The sequence below is a fragment of the Thunnus albacares genome, chromosome 2, assembly GCF_914725855.1.
Source record: "Thunnus albacares chromosome 2, fThuAlb1.1, whole genome shotgun sequence".
NCBI classification, from domain to species: Eukaryota; Metazoa; Chordata; class Actinopteri; order Scombriformes; family Scombridae; genus Thunnus; species Thunnus albacares.
The window spans coordinates 23,678,311-23,699,093 of record NC_058107.1 but is presented as its reverse complement, the minus strand read 5'-3'; the positions used below and the strand labels follow the sequence as shown (position 1 = coordinate 23,699,093).

General features: G+C 40.8%; 1 protein-coding gene across 3 annotated transcripts in view; it reads right to left on the bottom strand.

The window, feature by feature from the left end:
- Nucleotides 1–407: 407 nt before the first annotated feature.
- grid2 (glutamate receptor, ionotropic, delta 2) overlaps nt 408–20,783 on the bottom strand; it is a 227,426-nt gene continuing 207,050 nt past the window's right edge. The window contains exons 13-14 of one of the 3 annotated variants that reach the window (XM_044373896.1): nt 12,284–12,524; nt 408–1,143 (exon numbers count right to left, since the gene is read on the bottom strand). In XM_044373896.1, coding sequence (XP_044229831.1) covers nt 685–1,143; nt 12,284–12,524 — 700 coding nt within the window. In that variant the 3' untranslated portion in view covers nt 408–684. Of the gene's footprint in view, nt 1,144–2,346; nt 3,996–12,283; nt 12,525–20,783 lie in introns of those variants that run through there. The other 2 variants (XM_044373897.1, XM_044373898.1) reach the window with 2 other exon arrangements.

Here is a 20,783-nt window from a genome sequence, read left to right as displayed (position 1 = left end):
GGGCTACAGACAAAACTATACGTTTTATATGCCTTCATAAAATAACTGCCCCATAATTGCTTATTGGTTTAAGCCCCTTGGAGTTGTTTCATGGCTAAAGCACCACTAGTCATCCACCAAAGGCAGCCCGGAGCTCACGAGAACATACAAGTGTTTCCTGTTGTCGGAGCAGAGTAAAATAAACCCTCATAAGTGGGGTTTAGACAGTAATAGGAGTCAGGTCATCTCAGTACATCTCCATTACATGAAGACGTCCTCACATCATAAAACAGAAACAATAAAAAAGATCCCATTTCACACATATCCCCCAAAATAATCCCCCAAACAATCACAAGAACAACAACAATAAAGCAAAGATTCAAGCCCCCACCCCACCCCACCCCACCCCACAGCCCCCTTCCCTTTTTGCACCTCACCAGCATGGTTTGCAGGAGGATAAGGAATGCACCAACAGACCTCCACCTCCTTCGTCTTCTCCACATACAAAATGGATACCCCTGGAAACACCCAAGCAGAAACTCAAAACGTAAAGATTCCTATGTACACAGATGTCTATCTTCTGACTTTTTAGCTTAGACATAATGTATTTGTTTTACCACCCAATGACCGACTCTAACCAGCTTCCCCTCTTCTTTTTCCTTCTCCTCCTCTTCCTCCTAAACCAACCATATCCTTAGCAACCCCTCATATGGAAGTGCCCCTGTCTGGATCATTGCCATATCCAAAGTTGGGTCCTGGACCTGTGGGCTGGTAGGGGATGGAGGACATTGTTTTAATGGGGCTGCGGAAGAAGCCACCGTTGGGGGCCCTCTGCCTGAAAGGGCCCACCCCTCCAGTCCGGTGGTCCTGGAGGCCGCCCCCGCCACTGCTACCGAAACCAGCGGAAAATCCAGCAGCAGCTTTGGCAGAGAGGCTGCGGCTGAGGGTCTGGATCTGCTCAGGGATGAAGGTGGTGGTGGTGATGTGGGTGTTGCGGAAATCGCTGATCTGCTCGAGTGCCTGGCGTGCGGCAGGCAGCGCATCCATATCAAGGGGTGTTAAATCGACGGAAGAGGTGGAGAACTGCTTGTGGGGGCTTTCATCCTCGGTGCACAAGCTGTTAACCCGGCGGTGTAGGTGCTCCAGGTCGATCTCCTTATCGTCCTGCAGGTGGGGAGGGGCAGGGAAGGAGTAGGGAGGAGAACAGGAAGTGGTGATGGTAAATGGTCGAAAGGAATAGAGATTAAGAAAAGGGAAGAACAAACAAGTTGGGATGAAAGAAAGGATGGGATAAGAGAAAGATTCAAGGAGAATATTTAAGGATAGGAGAAGGAGAAGGGGGAAATGAAGAAGGATGCAAGGGATGAGAAAATGGAAGGAGGGGGATAATGAGGAAGATGAAAGGAACGAAACAAGGAAAGTTGGATGAAGGAAGAAGAGGAGAGAAAGGAGGTAAAGGAAAAGGAGTGAGGGTAGTGCAAATAGAGGAATATGGAAATGGAGAGAACAGTGAAGGAAACAGAGCAGAGTATGTACCGAAAGTATATATTTTGAAAAGGAGGAAGTAGAGAAGGAAGACAAGGATGGGGTGTGTTTGTATTCAGCAACAGGGATGTCATCCATCCGACCAGTATAAATGGATAGTAAGAATAAAAATGAGAGCACGGAGGAGTGTGTTAAACAATGCAGGTGAGAAAAGGACGAGGGCAAGACAGCATGCATGTGACCAAACAGAAGATTTGGCAAAGGAGATTCAAGATGAGGTATTTGCAATAGTTAAGAATAAGAATGAGAGTGACACAAAATAAAATTAATGAATAGTTGGTGGCCACATGGGTGTGACAGGGAGGAGGAGAGCAAAAAAGAGGAGGGGAAAGATGGAGGGAAGGATAGAGAAGCACACTCTGAGTTGTGGTCAGGATATTGAAAGAGAGGAACATCAAAACACTTCTACACGGTCTCTAAGGGAGTGCAAATAATCTGGAATACACACAGAAAACACACCGCCATCATGCTGTGTGCTTTGCGATTCCAGTGCTAGATCTATTTTCAAGCAAGCGTTACCATACATATATATATATATATCTATATACTTATATATATTATTACACTAATACAATTTAAAGAAAACTTAATCTGAAAACGTATTCCTCTGTCTTGTCACCTGGTCATCATGCCAAAGAATTCACATTGAGATTGACATCTCATTTTCAAGTGAATTTTTTCCAGGCCACAAACAAATCATCACAACAGCTATTATGGCTTATTTATCAATTGCATCATATAATATAGATGGTATAACTTCAATAAAACATTGTTTATTACACTAATTACAATTCCACCTAAAGACAAAGCACATACATTAACTTAAACTTTAACTTAACTTACAATATAAGTTAAATGAAACTTACAAAGCATACTTTATTATTCTACATTCACATATAAATACCTTATCCACAAGTCTTAAGAATGGTAACACTGTGAGAGGTGTTTCATGCTTTTACTGGATAGGGCAGGGTGAACAGTGGTGGAGGGTAGCTCAGTTTGCAATGAATGAGGTGAGGATATAGAGAGGAGAGGGCTCAGGTGCTAGAAGGTGCTGGAGAGAAATGTTTTCCATTTTGCATTGTCCACACATACACACACTCACGTTGGCAGTGTGCTTCTCTGGCTTTATGTCAGGTAAGTTAAGGTTTTCTGAGGTGTCTTGGAGGTACAGTAGGTGGTAGGTAAGTGTGGGGTGTCACATAATTTTAGGTGTCCCATTTTGGTGTATATGGAAATACTGTTTTGGTAAAGACAAATGGGTTTTTGAGGAAGGGGGGGGATCACATTATTGGGGGTAAATATAAATTTACTGACCGTGTCCTTCGGGTCTGGGGGGGTCTGGAGGGGGCTCTGGCCCTACCGTATGTAGCTCACGGACAGAGGGGACCAACAGTGGTGCCCCCTGGTTGCCATCTAAGGAAGGGACAGCAGGAGGAGGGGGAGGACGGGGGGGCACTAAAGTTTGTCGTGACACTATTATACACACACTAAACGTTTAAAGAAGGGGATATCGAAGGGGTGTAAAGAGTTGGTATAAAACGAAATGAAAGGAAGTGAAAGAGAAGAGTGAATCACAAATGGTCAGTCTGCTGTCTGTGAAAGGAGAGGTAACGGGTAACTACAAAGGGTGAGGGAAAAGGATCGAGGCAAGGAAAAGTGGAAGGACCTGACTGCATTTGATTTAATACTTCTTTCATCATTATGCCCACAGTAACATTACAGAAAATAGCCTCCTAAATGATCAAAACCTTAATTGATATAAAAATCTAATCAGTAACTCTAAAGGTCCGCCTCATTTTTGGCTTCATTTGTACTGTAAAAATCTCTATGTTACATAAAATAAACTCTTTTATGCAGGCATTGACCTGCACATATAACTCTACAGAGCATTTATCTTTGTCTGGTCAAAGATGTTGCTCCATTTGACTCTGTACAGAGAGACAGCACCCTCTAACGGCTGAAAGGCATCAGTGCGTACACATATTCAACTGGCAACATGCCAGATGTTTAAGTGTTTTGAAAAGAGGTACATGTGTTTCCAGTACTGTTGTACTGTAAAAACACCAGAGTTTGACCCTCTCCTTGATATTTATCATCACTGTTGTTTTCGCTCATAAATCATTACATTTCAAATAGCATCTATCTTCAAGCATTACTAACCAATGATTTATTTTTATCTTCTATTGTATGTATAACCTTGGGGTGGGAGGTGAGGTAGTGAAGGTGCTCATTCTCATTTTGGGGGTGAGCTCAGAGGGGTTGGTGGGTTCGTAGGAGTGCTGCACGATCAGGGCGCAGGGAATGTCGCAGCATGCTGGGGGCTGGTAATGGGTGGCTGTGGGGGCAGTGGTGTTGGCGGTGTTGGGGGTCTGGTTCTGGGTCTGACCGCCCAGGGCAAGAGGATGTTCGTTGGGGCTGTGAGGGCACGGATCGGCAGCTTGCCTGGCAGATGGGCCATCTGCCTGCTTCTGGTGTGAGCGTGTGACATGCGTGTGGGTGTGTGTGTGTGAGCAAGAGACAGGAGGAGAGTGACAGAGAAAGAGAGGGCGATGGACGAGAGTCGTGGAGTAAACAGAGTTTCATATAAATGTGTTTGTGTGTTTGTATGCATGCAAGTTGAGTGGGAAGAGTAAAACAAGCCCCAAAAAAAGCCAAATAGACACACAGGCAGACAAACAGCAGACGGGCAAAGACAGAGAAGGGATGAGTGACAGACGTGTTCAGGCAGATGGAAGGATGGTAAGGTGGAGGAGAGAGAGAAGTCAATTGGAGAGACAGACGGGTGGGGGGTGAGCGAGAAGAAAGACACGGCAGTCAGTCAGCACACACAATTAAGCAGGTCGTTCTGTGTTGTGTCCTCAGAGAGACATTCACACAGTCGTTATATACCTGGAAAGGGGAGATGTTTAAATGGCATTTTGTATTGCTCTCTCCCTCTCTCTCTCCCCCTCGCCCGCTACACCCCTCAACACAGAGTACTTATCTACAAAAACAAAACAAAAAGGCAATATGAGAGCTTTGAGCCACAGTGACACAGATCATTCCATAGAGTTAGGACGAGGAGATTGGCAATTCCCATTCAAACAACAAATTTTAAAAATGAGAGCTCAAATGTTTTAGGTGTACCAAAGAAGCTGATACACAAGGAAGTGCCTGTTCTTCTCATGCTAAATCTACATGGATTATATGAATATATCAGACATGGTCAAAACCACAGATGTTATCACTATGGAAGAGTTCTGACAAAGATATTTCTATTAACTTTTTATCAATAGGCAGCATAAAAGTTAATCTCAGTTTTGAACTTTTGGAGATGAGGTTGATTCCAGTGACAGAACTCTTTCATACAAACCTCTGGGAGAACATTTAAAGGCCAAAAATATAAAGCAATATAGCCGTCCTGTTATGAATGAAATGAGCCTCAGACACTCAACTGGAAATAGTTTGTCTGAGAATAAAGATGCCAAAATTTACACTGGTGTCCAAACCACTTTCAGGGGCACCTTGAGACATACAGAACTGTCATTACGAACATACCCAGACATTACCCACTCAAGCACCAACCCATGAGTTCAGATGCTTCTGAGCACAGTAAAGGAGGTGGAAAACTGAGAATGACTAACTTCAAAAATGTAAGTGAAATGCATCATCAGGTGTTACCAAATGAAAATATATTCAGGACATAACAACACACTGTAGTGTACTGTAGTCATAATTCATTTGACTGTGTTCTATAGTATCAAAGATCCCAAAATGGCAAGGAAGACTTGCAAGGAGATTGTTAATACAGAGTTACACAATCCCGCATTGTTTTGTGTGCATTTCCTTGTTAAATGTGCTCAGTCATGATACATTTCTCATTACTGGTGACCCACATTAGTCAACTCTGCAGAAGTGTGTGCGTTTGTGTTCATGAGTGTATAAGCTCGGTAGAAAAACTGTTTACACCAAGAAGCAGGCTCATATTGTAGATAACAATGTCAGCCATTCAACAACACAAAACACAGAACCATAGCACACAAACACGGACAGATAGCCCACATTTAAAAGCAGTTAACACAGCATTACAGCATACAGTATGAATGTAAAGGCATGTACAGACATGTACAGTATGTGATTATGCATGTTTTAGAATGTATAAGAATCACAGAGACACAAACAGCTTAGTTGTAAGTTTGATAAGTGGATTGTAGGTTTCATGTATGCAGGAAGCATGTGTGTGGCAGGTAGGGGTGATGCTGGCCATACACTTAGATGGTTGAGTTATGATTGATGCTAGTATTTACTGAATTTAAGTGATTCACATTCATCTTAAATTGTGTATGTGTCATTGAGAGTAAGATAACTTGATTCTTGATAGCTGCTGGTGAGAGAGGGAGCAAACATGAACTGAAAACCATCAAGGCTTATGAAGCATGTTTGAAAGAAACTGAACACATGTACATCTCGCATTAATGGGTATCATGATATGACATATCTGACACAAAGTGTGAGCATTCATTTTATTAACACAAGCCTGACATGACTGGGAGTTAAAATGTTAGGTGGTGATGATGTGTATGCATGCATGTGTGTGTGTGTGTGTGTGTGTGCAAGCTTTGCTGTGTGAGCTACTGTAGTAGCAGCCATTTTGAGGTAGCTGTTTGACATTTTCAGGGAGGAATCTTTTGACTTTCTAATTAGAAATGATTAGAAATTATTAGCACTGTAAGCGCAGTTTCTAATACACAATGTTTAACAATGAGATTATATGATGTTATATGGTGGTATTATGGTGGTGTAACGCATTTTGAGCTGAATTTTATGTCTAAGGTGCTCTATAAATAAAGTTTATTATTATAATTATTATTATTATTACTATGGTGCTGATATTAGCTGTAATCTTGCATATATATATGACTTAGTCTATATATGTCTTAGTGGGCACAGTAACTCACTGTGTTGGAGGAGGCAAAATCCTCATGCCAAGTCTGCACTCCCAGTTCGTACTCTTGGTGCCAATGTATCTCACTAAGCCAAGTTTTTTAAACCCACACATAAAGACTGGGTCACCAGGCTTTCCAATTTAATGTGAAGCTTGCAAAAATGCAAAGGAAGCCAGATGCTCTTGGCCCAGTGTGATGGTCTCAAGTGGTGCTAACATTCACTCTGACAGCAAGACCGAGGCAAACGAGTTCTTCATTTAAACTGACAGAGAGCAAGGCGTCTAGTGGAGTTAATTACTTGCTTTATGGTTTGCTTCACTTTATTAATTTAACTTTAGGAAGTTGGATGATATTAAACACACTAGACTTACTCCATTGGCCATGACTAAGGCCAAATTGCATGCAGTTTTCCCAGGTCGATAAAATGCAACATATGCAATTTATCTAATTAGTTGCTTTGAAGTTGATTTAAATTTGTCTTCTTTCCTCCACTGAGTCAGGACATGCTGCAGTGGTCCCAGCATGACTCTCTCCTGTTCTGTTCTCAGTAACCATCCTTGTAGCTGGTTGTCTGTTTGAAAACATTCTGCACAGATGGTGATTTCTGAGTATGATTATTTGAGGGAGAAACAGCAAATAATATCTCAGCCAACTGAAAACCCCTGGCTGAAGTACTAAGTCTCATTTTCAAGTGACAGTGGACAAGACACTGTAAGTGGTGGTCAGTCTCAGGATCAGTGGTTACTTGAACAAACATTGAGCTAATCCAGTGGCAGTCAATAGGTCAATGTTCCAGCAGGGTGAAGGATAAACGTCAGGGGTCAACTATCAAAAACAATCATGGCTGACTGAGCAAACTTCATCTTCACCATGGTAGCACTAAAGGGGCTATTCTAATAATTCACTTCAATATTATTCAAGATTATTACATCTTAAATTTGTGGCTGAGATGTTTTGTTTTATTTTGAGTATTCAAGTAGAATCTTAACCGCTCCTCTTAGCATAAAAACAGAACAACTTGAAACAGTCCTCATCTCTTTATCATCTTTTTTATAAGCACTACATTAAAGCTGGAGTGTGGGACTTTTACATATAAATGAACATCTGTTACATTCAAGCCCTTGCCAAACAAGTTCACACAGTGCTGATTAAGCCTATCACTGCCAGATAAATTTCTCTGTTTTTCACAGTACACAGAGTTTTTAAATCTGGTGTCTGGTATTACATTCTCATACTGGCGTACTGGCAGTGATGCGTTTTATGTCAACCAGCAATGATTGGTTTCCCCTTAGATTTGCTGGGGAAATTACATAATGTTCAGCATCCCAACCCATCCTGACGGGTGCTCGGCTCTCAGGTATCTTCATTGGACTGCAAGGCAAATTGAGTATGCATGGCTAAAAGCCGTTGTAATTTTCGTTGTACTACTGTTAATATGTCACTTTATTAAGTTTTAATTTTTTTCTAGCGAAAAAGTAACCATTCAGATTCCAAATCTGTGGTCAGTTTATTCAAATATATTTGGAAATTTGTTCCGTTTTAAGAGCTGTGAGGAGCTGACTGGGTGGGACCTGCTGGCATATGTTATAAAGGCACATGTTGACAGTGTTCCTGCTCTCGCTGCCAGAGGGGGGAGACAAAAATTCTGCACTGCAGGTTTAAGCTTGAATTTCTATACATCACTACTTGGACTACCATAAGGTATATGTGCACACTATCATCCACATCTGACTTCTAAATCAGTAACAGTGATTTTCCTATGTGAGTGACTGCCGTAACATGCAAAACCTTGAATAAGATTCACAAGGAGAATCAAAGACTATCACTATTTAATTCCCTGCTGTCCCTCCTGTTCGCTGTTGTCACTCCTCTCCTGTGCTCAGCTGGGGACTGATTCCACTGGCTGCTCTTAGGGGCTAATAAAGATGGCAGGGGGTGTGTGCGTGTTTGTGTGTGTTGCAGCTGAACCACACTGTGCTTAACATGAGTTTGGGTTCAACTAAAAGTTTGGTCTCTTTGTGGCTGCTCAGTGGTGGACATGACTATTGGTCTGAATGACAGATTAAAGCTGGTAACTGAGCAGGGGGCTGAAGGTAGGGGGGTATATGGTGTGTGTGTCGGAGTGTGTAGTGAAGAAAAAAATTTCTGTTGTCTGATCAAAAACAAGAGAACATTTGTAGTCAGTTGGGTGCCAATCTTGCATTTGTTGAAACATAATACACAGTATCTAAGACCCCATATTCTGAAATTATAACAAACAATCGATTGTGGTCCAAAATGTTTCACAGAGCTACCTCTGGTAGAGGTGGGAGCAGCAATGTGGTTTCACCTACTGACGTGGTTTTCTTTTAATGCAAAATGATTAGGCACTGAATCAACTGGAAGAGATACAATCTTTGTTTCAGTCACATATGATCTCTATGTGATGGGTGGGAGCATGTGGGGTGAATATTTAATTTATTTAACTTGATTTACGAAAGCAATAAGATGATGGCTAGGGAAATTATGGCAGCAATATAGAAGCGGGTGAACATGTTGCTCTATTCTCACTCAAGCTTGTAGTCAGTTTAGCGGTACTTCATGCCATATGGCAAGACATGGACTGAGATAGGAGGAGTCTGCGTGTGTCTTTATTGCTCCAACTCGCGTATTCACAGAAGTGCACAAATGGTCTCATAACGTCAGAAAAGAAAAGTCTAGCCTTAAACTGATTAATTTTCTAAAGAGGAAAGAGGAATCCACATGGTGTGCAAGTAAAACTGAACAATCAATGAACAGCCCAAAGGACATCTGATAATTACAACTAATTATTTGACACTGGTGACCCATTGCAAACAATTGCAGGTGATGTATTGGACTGAAAACTGTAGTTTGTCAAACAAGCCTGCACATACTACAGTGATTGCAGCTGATGAAGGACGTCATTCAAGCCACAAACCACCAATTTGCCTGCAATAAAATGCCGATTAAAGTCTAGTTTGTGGTATATTTTTGTCTTTCATGTCAAAGCACGTCACCACTTACATCCCATCATTACTCTCTGTGAAAACAGTTAGACGAATACTTATTAGAGTATAAGCAAACCTTCTCCAAAAGCTAGAAATTGTAATGATATAGTAATCAAGTAATTTGTGATCGACCAGGGGCTGCTCACTTAATCATTTAGAACCAGTGGTTCATAGAGTTTTCATGTTAAAACTTTCCTCTAAATTAGTCTCCAGATGATTGGTGTTATCGGCCTTTTATCATGAAAAGTAACCCGATCTGACACTAAATCATCTTGGGTATAGTCAAAATTTCCATTCCCATCTTTTTGTCATCTTTTCTAATTTATTCTTGGTGGAACTTTAAATTAGCATGACGCCAAAGATTAAGCAGATGGGACAGGCTGCTCTTACTTGTTTCTGGTAATATGGAGTCATGCAGAGAAGTTCACTTAGACAGTCCTAATTAGTGCTATGGTCATCATTTCCCCCCCCTTTAAAGCCCATTTTGGTAACCGGGCTTCAATATCTGTGATATTATGTCAGACCTTTAAGAACATTTCTTCTTGTCTGATTGACAGTAAGTCCAGTCCATATCTCCAAGGACTGGAAGGTGAATCATAGGTTAGGAAACATTTTTACATTAATTCTCTAAAGCCATTATCCACAAGTTAACCTTAACCTGTCTTTATAAAACTGCTTCCACACATGGGAAAAAGCAATTGTTTGAAGCTCAAGTAATTTACCTGATGGCGAAAACATTTTCTGCTAAAATTAATCTGTGCTGCTTCATGCCTCAGTCTAATTTATTACCAACACATAAATAATGAACTCTAAACCAAAAGTGAAGATATTATTTCACACATAATTACATTTCTTTCAGTTCATCAGTAGCATGTTTTGCATACCAAATTTGCCACACTTTGCTGCAATTTCACAGTTTTGATTAAGGTTATTTACTTTAACACTTCCTCTCTCTGTGTTTTGGCAAACATAGCATGGGACGTGACAAGATGGGTTGGGTATGGAAGCTGAATTGGGAGCTGGTTCAAATCTGTCAAATCCCAGTTGATAAGACTGCTACTGAAATAGATGGGTTGCAACAATGGCTAGTGATTATATTCTGGTAAAAAAAAAAGGGCCTCAGCTTGTGTTATTATAATTCAATAATGGAAAACCAACTAAACACACCGCCATTTGGGCTTTTCTTTGAAGATGTTACCTTTCCTGTCTATGATGGAGCAGACGTAGCTACCACATCACAACAGACTGCAGGGTTTCTACCAGGGGGAGATGTTGCCAGAGTCACCTTGATTGTCTCGAATGATATCCCTGCTGAGATTATCAACTGCACATAGGCTGATTGGATATTTCACAGGGTGCTGCTGCTAATTTACAAGGTGGAGTGTTGCTACAGTTTTGGGAAGAACGCTGGTATAAATATCCATGTTTAATATTGTGAGTCAGTGTTTTTGACTCTGCCTTGGTCAAGGCACACTGCAGCATTCCAACAGGCCCTCAGGCTGTTTTTGTATTTCGTTTTTTTAACATTGCCATGTCCTCTTTTCCTCAAAACATTAACATTTCAGAAAAATACGTGGTTGATTACCCTGTTGACACTGACGCATTTGCCTCATTTGAAATGAATTAACATCATCAAAATAGTACTGATAAAACGTTTAAAAAAGAGGTGAGATTTCGGACACCACTGTGTTTATTGAGGATCTGTAATGTGATTGTGCATTGTGAGAGTATAAAGACATAAAAGGATTTTGTGCGTACTGTGTGAACATGGTCTTAGGGGACTGAATATATTACTATGAAGACATCAACTCATTCACAGTATGTCAGCTCTCCTTGTGTGTGTACAATGTGAGGAGTATGTGTACCCTGAATACTTACCCAGCCCGTGTAATATTATATCATGTCTAATGTTCTATGTTGTATTTGGCATCAGTATGAATTGGCAGTACTTTAGATCAAGTAATGAGGGCTGAGAAGGAATAACACATGAACAAAAAGTAAACACCCTCTTCAATTAAGTTAAGTTAAATTTGCTGCTTAATTCAGTTTACTCTCAGACTCAATTTGCTTCTGGCATAGAATATTTCTTTGGTTAATCATTTTGATAATTTGATGGTAACGTTAATTATGAAAACTATTAGAATTAATAACATGACAGCATGCTTTATAACAGTCCTATTAAGCTCATGATTGTGGGTGAGAAGAGAAAATGAGCACAGTGTTCTCGGGGATCCTGAAAACATCCAAGTCCTGTTTGACCTTTCTTTGCCTTCCTGCATACCCAGAACTTTATGTACACAAGACTACACAAAAGATCAATGCCACTTACATCACTGGAGATCTAATATAGCACCTCCAAGATTCTTTTTGACAGAAAATCCTACTTACAAATACAGTTCCAGGGTAGTACTGCTGATGTAGCTTGTGTGCAAATTTAGTTCATGGGAAGTGACATTGTGAGCACAGGAGGTTTTCAAAAAGTTCCAGATGCTGTCAGTGTCACAAATACTCTCTTGCACCTTGACTTTGGGGATTTTTTTTTTCAACTTAGTGCCTCTAACCACAAAGCCAAGACTTTGTAGCCAGTAACTCTACATTATTCTCTCCTTGACTCTTACATCATTCACCCCATCATTAACTGTCCATTACTCTCACTTCTCACTTTTTTCTTACCTTGATCTCTCCCTTCCTATTTTCTCTGCCCATTCTTAAACTACTTCTCTCCTGTCTCACACAATTGGAGAAGAGCTGAGATCTATTCTAGGCCCTACATCTCTCTCTGTATCATCTCTCCTTTTTTCGGCCATCCATCCATCCCCCTACCTCCTTGGAGGGGACTCTGGATCCCTTTCTCCGTGACCACCAGCTTTCCACCATGGCGATGAGGCAGGAGAGCACCACACCAGCTGCCAGGACGCAGAAAACACCGGCGAAGCTGTGGATATCCAGGGCATTGCCACGCTGTCGTGCCTGGACTGAGCTGAAAAGGTCACAGGGGCTGTCCTTTGGCCACCACTTGAGTTTTAGTATATCCATGTCACCATTCTGCTGAAGCTCCAAGATTCTATGATGTAAACAGACAAAAAAACAAGTATGTAAGCATGTAGCAGTGTATGTGCATACATTTTACACAAAAATGGGGTTATTCCAGGATTCTGGCAAAGGGAAGGGGCCAACAGATCTTGTAATAAGCACTGTGAATTAATGTGTAGATGCATGAGTGAACAATAAGTTAAAAGCAACCAACAGGATGACAGATACCACTGTCCAGAACAACCATTGTCAGGATTAAATATATCTTTAAGGAATGATAATTGATTTTGTCTGAGGACCATTTTAATTATTACAAAGTCAAAGCCATTCATACAAAGCAATCATGAAGAATGAAAAATATTCATACAACACTGCAGCTTTTTCTGCAGTTGCCATAGCACTTCTCTTCCATTTGAGGGCAGTGTTGGCCAGTTAAATCCCTCCCTGATCCCTGACAACCATATTGGGCTGTCAAACTCATTATGGCTAACATTAATATGTTTTGCAGCACAGCGCGAGTACACTGCCACAATGTCATTATGCAGCCTAGCTTTAGTCCCACGATTGATGGCTTCAGAGAGGATACAGCTCAGAGGTTGATGGGGTCCCTCTGTTAGCCTTCAGCTTATTATTTAACTGGGTCGTTCGTTTTGGTTTGGAGGGGAGCTGCAGACACACACAGACAGGCATTCAGAGGTTCTGTTAGCGTTCAGCTGGATATTTAACAGAGGCGATCTGGTATGGAGGCGAGAGAAGCACAGGGAGAAGGAAAGACAAAGTAAAAAGACAAACTGGCAGTGTGTGTGTGTGTGTTCATGCATATACTTCCCTCACAGACACATAGATACAAACATGGAAAACAAATAGATGCAAATAATCCCATATACATACTCATAAACTAAGCCACCACACTGATTGACACCAACAGGGTAGATGCACACAGTCACAAACTGCTCGCATGTCCAAGCAAACTTAAACAGGATTCATACATGTGTACATAGAGACAGATGTTTGCAATTATCTGCAGAATTTCCTGGGGGCAAATGCATCCTGCAATTTCAATGACAGCATGCTGACATCAGTGACAGTGCCCATCTCTCATCTTCATTTTTCCTCATACGGAATACAAAAAATGGACTGGCATCAATCAAGAAATGCAAATGAGCCCTGCAGACAGTTTACATAATTAATTTTATTCACAATAGCCAGAAAACATTGCTCATTTCAATGTAAATCAGCTAAACAGGCTCAGCACGTTGCTTTATAGCCACGTCACTCTCATTTAGGGGCATTCTCTTATCACTTCCTGGGCTCTACTGAGCTGGTGGGACTGAGGAACAGGGGAACTACACAGCTAAATGCAAGTTGTGGTTGTTATTGACGGGACAGAAGAGAGGAAGAGAAGAGAAGAGAAGAGAAGAGAAGAGAAGAGAAGAGAAGAGAAGAGAAGAGAAGAGAAGAGAAGAGAAGAGAAGAGAAGAGAAGAGAATGCCTAAATAGACAGTAAAAGAATAAAAAAAACTCATTAGAAGAGGAAAATCCACCAACAGTCATTCTAATAACAGATCATGTGCAACCAACTGCTGACTTTATTGTGGGATTGTTTGGCTCATATCAACGCAGATTAGCGCCAAGATTAGATATGACTTTGTATAGATATTGACTCAAAACAAATTAAATCGAACTGATCTGCACTGATTACAAAGGGCATAACATATAGTCGATGTTTTCAGCAGTAGTTTTACAGTATAGCAGCAGCACTGGCCTTGTTGTATGCCCTGGTTATAACTCTATTGGCACGGAGAAGAGGTTGTCAGTGTAGAAATCCCTTACCACACATCAATCCTGCATGTGTTCGTTTTTAGTAGTGCAGTGGGCTCTGCTGCTCTCAAACATGTTACTAAGTTACTTTTGGACTGCGATATTCAATAAGGCAGGACTTGCGCTTCTGACATTGCACTCCACTCCTTCTGAGTGCTAGTTTGCTGACTGCTGGAGGAGCAATAGCACAAAAACACTTCACTGTTGCATGCAGGGCACACCGTTGATATATACAAGCTGACATGGCTAAGATTAGATTTTTGAACTTCACCTGTGTTTAATCAAAATTTAAACAGCATCCTTACTAGTTTGTGTGTAGCTGATGTTGTGCCTTCCATACAGTACTGACCTTTTTAATTTGCTACTTTGACAACATATGCCACACACATACACACAAGCGCGCACCCTGACAGACAGCTTCAGAGAAAGACAGATTACACACAGGCTAATGAGATGGAATAAGAGCGATCCCACCTATCAAAGAAAGCAGGCGATATTTTGTCAAAATATTTCATCATTTCTCGTTTGGAATTCAGCCAACTTCTAAAGATTTCTTGTCTGAGTTGATGTCTTTTCATGTCTGTCAAAAAGAGAGGCATGCTTTATGTTTGGCGTTGCTGTCTGTTATCTGTGCTCATGAGTTGACTGTTCTATGTGTCACAAATGTCATGTCACACAGGTTTTTGTGTGGCACTTAAGGAGTGGCAACAAGGAGCGGCATTGTCTTGTTTCATCTCTGTTAACATCTGTGCACACAATTACTATAGACAGATGTGAATGCCTTTTTGACAAAACATTACAAAAGGTGTTTACTGTTGACCTTTGAGGGAAAACAAATAAGCAGTGGAAGAGGTAATTAACATTTCTCTCCTTGCAGAGAAATATCAGTGGAATGTGAATATAATTGTCAAATATTCTACAGGAAACCCTGCATAATTTTACATATAATTTTGCTGTGTTGGTTACTGGCTGCATCAGTAAGGTAAAGATTAATGTTCAATTTGATTTTCAAAGATTAATGCAAATATGCACAAAATGCCAGCCTTTTTTTTTTTATTCTAGACAATCACATGGATGCCAAACAAAACAACAAAGAATACCTGATCAAAGATCCAGCAGATCAAAACAACAACAACAAGAACAACAACAAGAACAACAACAAAAAACATCTCAAAGAGAGACTTTCATCATAGGAAATATTAGGATGTGACTATGTTGTATGTAACTTTGAGGGAGGACAGAGTAGAACAGATTTGAGATTCAGGACCGAGTGCTTTCTCTCTCCCCTCTATTACGACCCCGTCTGCCCGTAGAGCTCATCATCTATCATTCTGCACTAATTGGCCTATCAGAGTTATGCAAAGACTGCTTCCCTGATAGGCCCTTGAATCCTATAGCACTGACATGCACTTACAAGAACACACTCACACACATAAAATGGCTACATTTAAATATGTAGAGTAATGTGGCTTTTGGTCACTGTAGGATTGAGGTTAAGTTGCCTTTATCCTGCCCATAAAGTCAGATAGAAAAAAGCAACCATTGCATAGAAAGAGAGAAATCTAGGAAAATGTGGCACTTCTGAAAGTACTCTGAATTTGTTTTTGAACTGTATGTGGAAATAACAATCACTACACTCTGATTCGACCCTGTAACAGTAAAATACTTGCAGGAAAGAGGAAAGTTATGATGAGCATGCTGGTAATGTGTTTTATAACATCAAAATACAGATGGTGCAAACTAAAAGTGAAGAGACAGATGTTAACATGCTATACCACAAGCATGCTATATCCTTGTAAATGTGACAGCAATCCAAACATTTTGGGCCCTATTTTAACGATCTAAAGTGCATGGTCTGAAGTGCATGGTGCAAGTGCACTTAGGGTGTGTCCAAATCCACTTTTGCTATTTTAACGGCTGAAAAAATGGTTGATGCATCAGGCGCATGGTTCAAATGGGTTGTCCTTAGTCTCTTAATTAATCATGGGTGTGTTTAGGGTGTAACATGCAGTAAACCAATCAGAGTGTCATCTCCCATTCCCTTTAAAAGCCTGCTTGCACCTTGGCGGATTGCTTTTATGATGGCACATTTGCCAAGTAGTAAGAAGGGACACTTCTCTGCGGGGGCAACGGATCTGCTCGTGCACAAAGTGAAAGCGCACGATCCATAACGAGCACACTGGCCCCTGCTGCTCCTGAACCCTCCCGTGGTCAGCTCCAGACTACCAGTTTAAGATCCTGTTCATTAATTTGTTGCAAATATTTTTAAATTACAGCTTTGGTTTCTTTAAAATCGTTTTGCTCAGTCGTGGAGTAACAGGTCAAATCAGCGGGGTTTTAATTGCCGAAAGTATGGAAACCTGATCACTGTACTCTCAAAACTGTTACAGAATATTTGTTAAATATTGTTCAAAAATTAAATCATTAATTTTAATCATGTAAAAAATCATTAACACAGTTATCAGGACTTGATCAGCTCTCCAAGGTGCTGATCCTGCTGCTGGCAGCAGCTAGAAGCTGTGCAGATTTATTTCCTTCGTTAGTTTAATCATTGTTTTCACCTCATTTATGTCCTCATGTGTTCCTCATGTCATCATGTATTGATGCAGCAGGAAAGTCAATCTGTGTCTGATCCGTTGTTGTCCATCTGTTTAAATACCTACGTGTATTGCCACAATTTGGTCAAATAATTACACAATTTTATCCGTCATTACTGCAACTAATTAATTTTGATAAATATTATGACTAAGCATTATGAATATATTTTTTAAAATATGATGATGTACACAATAATAATCTTTCACATTGTAATTCTTTCATTTGTAATCTTTTGCATGTTTATGCGCTGCTGCACGTCCTGTGTGTGTAAGAAGAAGGGTTTATGTTGTGCACTCGCCTATGTAGGCGCATATTACTGTCTTGATAATGCACCCTTAAATTAACCGTGAAACATTGTGCCATTGACTTCAGACCAAGTGTTTGTTGGTCAATAGCGCAATCGCTCTCTGCTGCCTCAAGATAGCAATGCACCAAAAATGCGCCTGGCCACACCTCATTTCACGACCAACCAACTGCCCACGGGCGCTCTGATGGGCGCAAGTGCATTTGCTATTTAAACAACGTGGGCACTGGATGGGAAAATGACGCCTGCGTCGGTCATAAACTAACAAAGACACTTGCGTCTTGCGTGGCGCCGCTTTGCGCCAGGGACCTAAAATTCATGAGTGGAGTATGAGCTTGCTTGGGTAGTTCTAGCTCTAACGTTGTATTATGTAACTGCATTAAGAATGACTTCACATTTGTAAAATCAGTTACTGACAAGCCTGTAAGATATCTTTGTTAAGCCATGTCAGCTATAGGTAAGGAATACTTAAGCTTTGTGAGAAAAAGTGAACATGGCTCATTTTTAAACACACAAAAGCGGCTACCACTGTTCTTCATTTATCTCTATCCCATGGTAGACAGGCGGGATGAAAGGCCACCGTGAGCTGCCTGACAAAAACATGGGTTGAGTCAAAGGTTTCCTGCAGTACACCATCTGTCTAGATCTCTAATTTGGCTGTTGCTCTCTCACCACAAGAACTTCCCTCAAAAAACACACAGGCACACACATTTGCATGTGCACACATGTGCAAACACACACCCACACAGATACAGTAGGAATGAGAATTCATGCACACACAGTAAACATCTATACAAACACACACACAATGATTTTGTTATGCGCGATCTGTTCAGAAATAATGACAAACTGACATGACGAGAGCTAGGAGTAGCTAATTAAAGTGCGTGTGTGTGTGTGTGTGTGTGTGTGTCACAGCCTTCTCATGAAGGCCGTGACATTTGATGGAGTTCATGATAAAGTGCAGGAGAAGAAATCTGACAACTAATTTATTTTCCCCACAGTAGTCTCATATCCCTGTGCAGTTACTCTACACTTTTTTGTTTTATTTTCAGTCTAAATATGGATAATACTGAACTGAAGGAGTGTATAGTTAGATGTGTTTCTTTGCTTTTTTTCCCTTCCTTCAAGGACTGTTAGTGTTTTTTGCTCAAGGCGTCATCAGTCAGCACACCGCTGCCTGAGGTATCAGGAAATAAATCACTTTAAGCACTAAGAATAACTTCTACTATACATCATTGCTGTCTGAGGATGTACAATATGGGTATTAGTGCCATGTCCTCCTTTATATAATACAAGAGTTTCTATATTAATGTCAAATGCATATTAACATCTTATTAAAGGCACCATTGTCGATTACAATGGACCGTATATGTTAGGTTTCAATGTCAATGTCAGTGGCATGCATGAGGGGAGTAAAGTGTGTGTGATAGGTGAAATGTAATTACAGAACAAGTGTAATTTGTGTTTCTATATGGCTTCTATGGCCTTTTGTGCGTAAAACAGCTGGCCTGTGTGTGCAGGTACAGTATGACTATATGCATACTTCTTTTTGTAATGTAATGGTGTGTCACTAAGTATACAGTATGTGTGTATGGGTATGGTGCATGCATGGCTCTCCTTGTGTCTGTGAGTGTGTGTATGAAACAGCTGGTGTGCTGTGAGATGCATTAACAGTGTGTGTGTGTGTGTGTGTGTGTGTGTGTAATGAGTTATCACCTTGCTTTAAGATCGTTGACTTTGACTGGGGAGATCTATAATGACTTTAACACTCCCACTGGCTGTTAAAGCAAATGAGTAAGGGTTGCCCGTGTGGTGGGGGGCAACTTTTGTGTGCCTATATATGTGTGTGTGTGTGTGTGTGTGTGTCTGCCTGTGTGTGCTCTCTGTCTCTGCCTCCCCGTTCTCTCTGCAGTGGCTGTTACTGTGTGGACTAGATGTTGCCATGGCAACTCTATGGCAGCAGCCTTGATGGTAGGATGATCACACATTATTAGCTGACTCAAGCTGAAAAAAAAAAAAGAACACCGTAGTGATTTGGATAAAGGAGACAGGGAAGGAAGACTTGAGGAAAGGAAGACAGGGTTGAAAAAGAGAATGTAAAAGAAGAGAGAAGGATACAATGTCTGTCAGGTGACAAAACAGATTCAAGATAAAACATTGTACTGTGATCACACACAGGGAGAGAGAGCGAGAGACAAAGAGACTCACTGATTATCACAAGAAAAATGTAGGAGCCACACATATGCAGCACATATTTAAGCGAGAGGACATGCCTGTCTACATAATGGAAAGCCAGGAAGGACACAAGCATGAATAAGGAGTGCTCTTTCTTTTTAACTCTCGCTTTCTTTTGGAGAGACACAAGTGGGTCTTGTATGCCAATCTTTGCTGTTTGAGGGTTAAGGTTGTATTTTGACTAAAGAATATAATCAGGTTAATGTTAGGGTTGGGATAATGGTTGGGGTTCGGCACAGTCACACACACATTCAGACACAATCACACTTCTTACATTTACAGTAGATTACTGGCATCAAAGTTAAAAGAGGATAATGTTTAAAACCAAATGCACTCCTTTATGGTCATAAAAAGTTATTTTGTTTGGTTAAATCAAAGTTTCATGTTTAAATTTATTAAAAGGGAACATATGTTCCCTGTATAACCTAAACTGTGGACTATATTTCACAGCAACATGTATTTGTAACCATTTTAATGAGCAGCCCCTAATGTTATGAATGATGTCCCTACTGGAGTCAAATGGACTGTTAAGAGATTTCACAGTGTGTTGCAGCACCACTGCTGGGGTATAGGGAGTGTCTTTCTAACTCAAATGGATGGTGGGGCTGTTTCAAACATAGCCTGCAGGCTACAAAGTGAGTTTTTAAAAAGCCTGTTATCTCAGCACCTGGCAAACTGATCGTTGAGTCATTGGTATTGATCAACTCGGCTATCAACAACCCTCTGTATATATAAGATATATTATGGCCAATTTCTGCTATGGGACAATAAAAATCTCACTTATTGCCCTTTTAAATGCACTGTAACTCCATATATTGTGTTGATTCTGCAGTCTGTCTCAGGCCCATTCATAAGGCCCCCATAAACGCAGGTTATGTCCCATGCTGCTCTTTCCCCAGTACCAGCTTTTACTGCTGCTGTAGCCAGTTAAAATGCAGAGTGCTGTGGGTTAGATGATCAAGCATAATGTGACACAGTTCAATGATTTTCAGAACTGGCTAGATAGACCTCTTAACTGTTTCTGTGAGAAGTGTCTAGCCATAGTGCGTCATCGTAGAGCCCACTGCTGTCTGAGGAACAGCGAGATAGGTCTGCTGTAACTACAACAGCCTTGCTCTTTTGTTCAAATTTTCTTATTCTGTCACCTCTGTAGCAAACACAATTTTAAGTTGGAAACAGTGAAAAGTGGAAGTTGCCTGTGAGGTGAGAGGTGGAGAGAGAACATGAAGGCAGAGGGAGAGGAGATGTGAGTGAGTCAGAGAATAAGGTAAGATGGAGAACAGAAGAAGAAATGAGACGGGAGCAAGAAAAAAAATCTGGCAGTGTGTT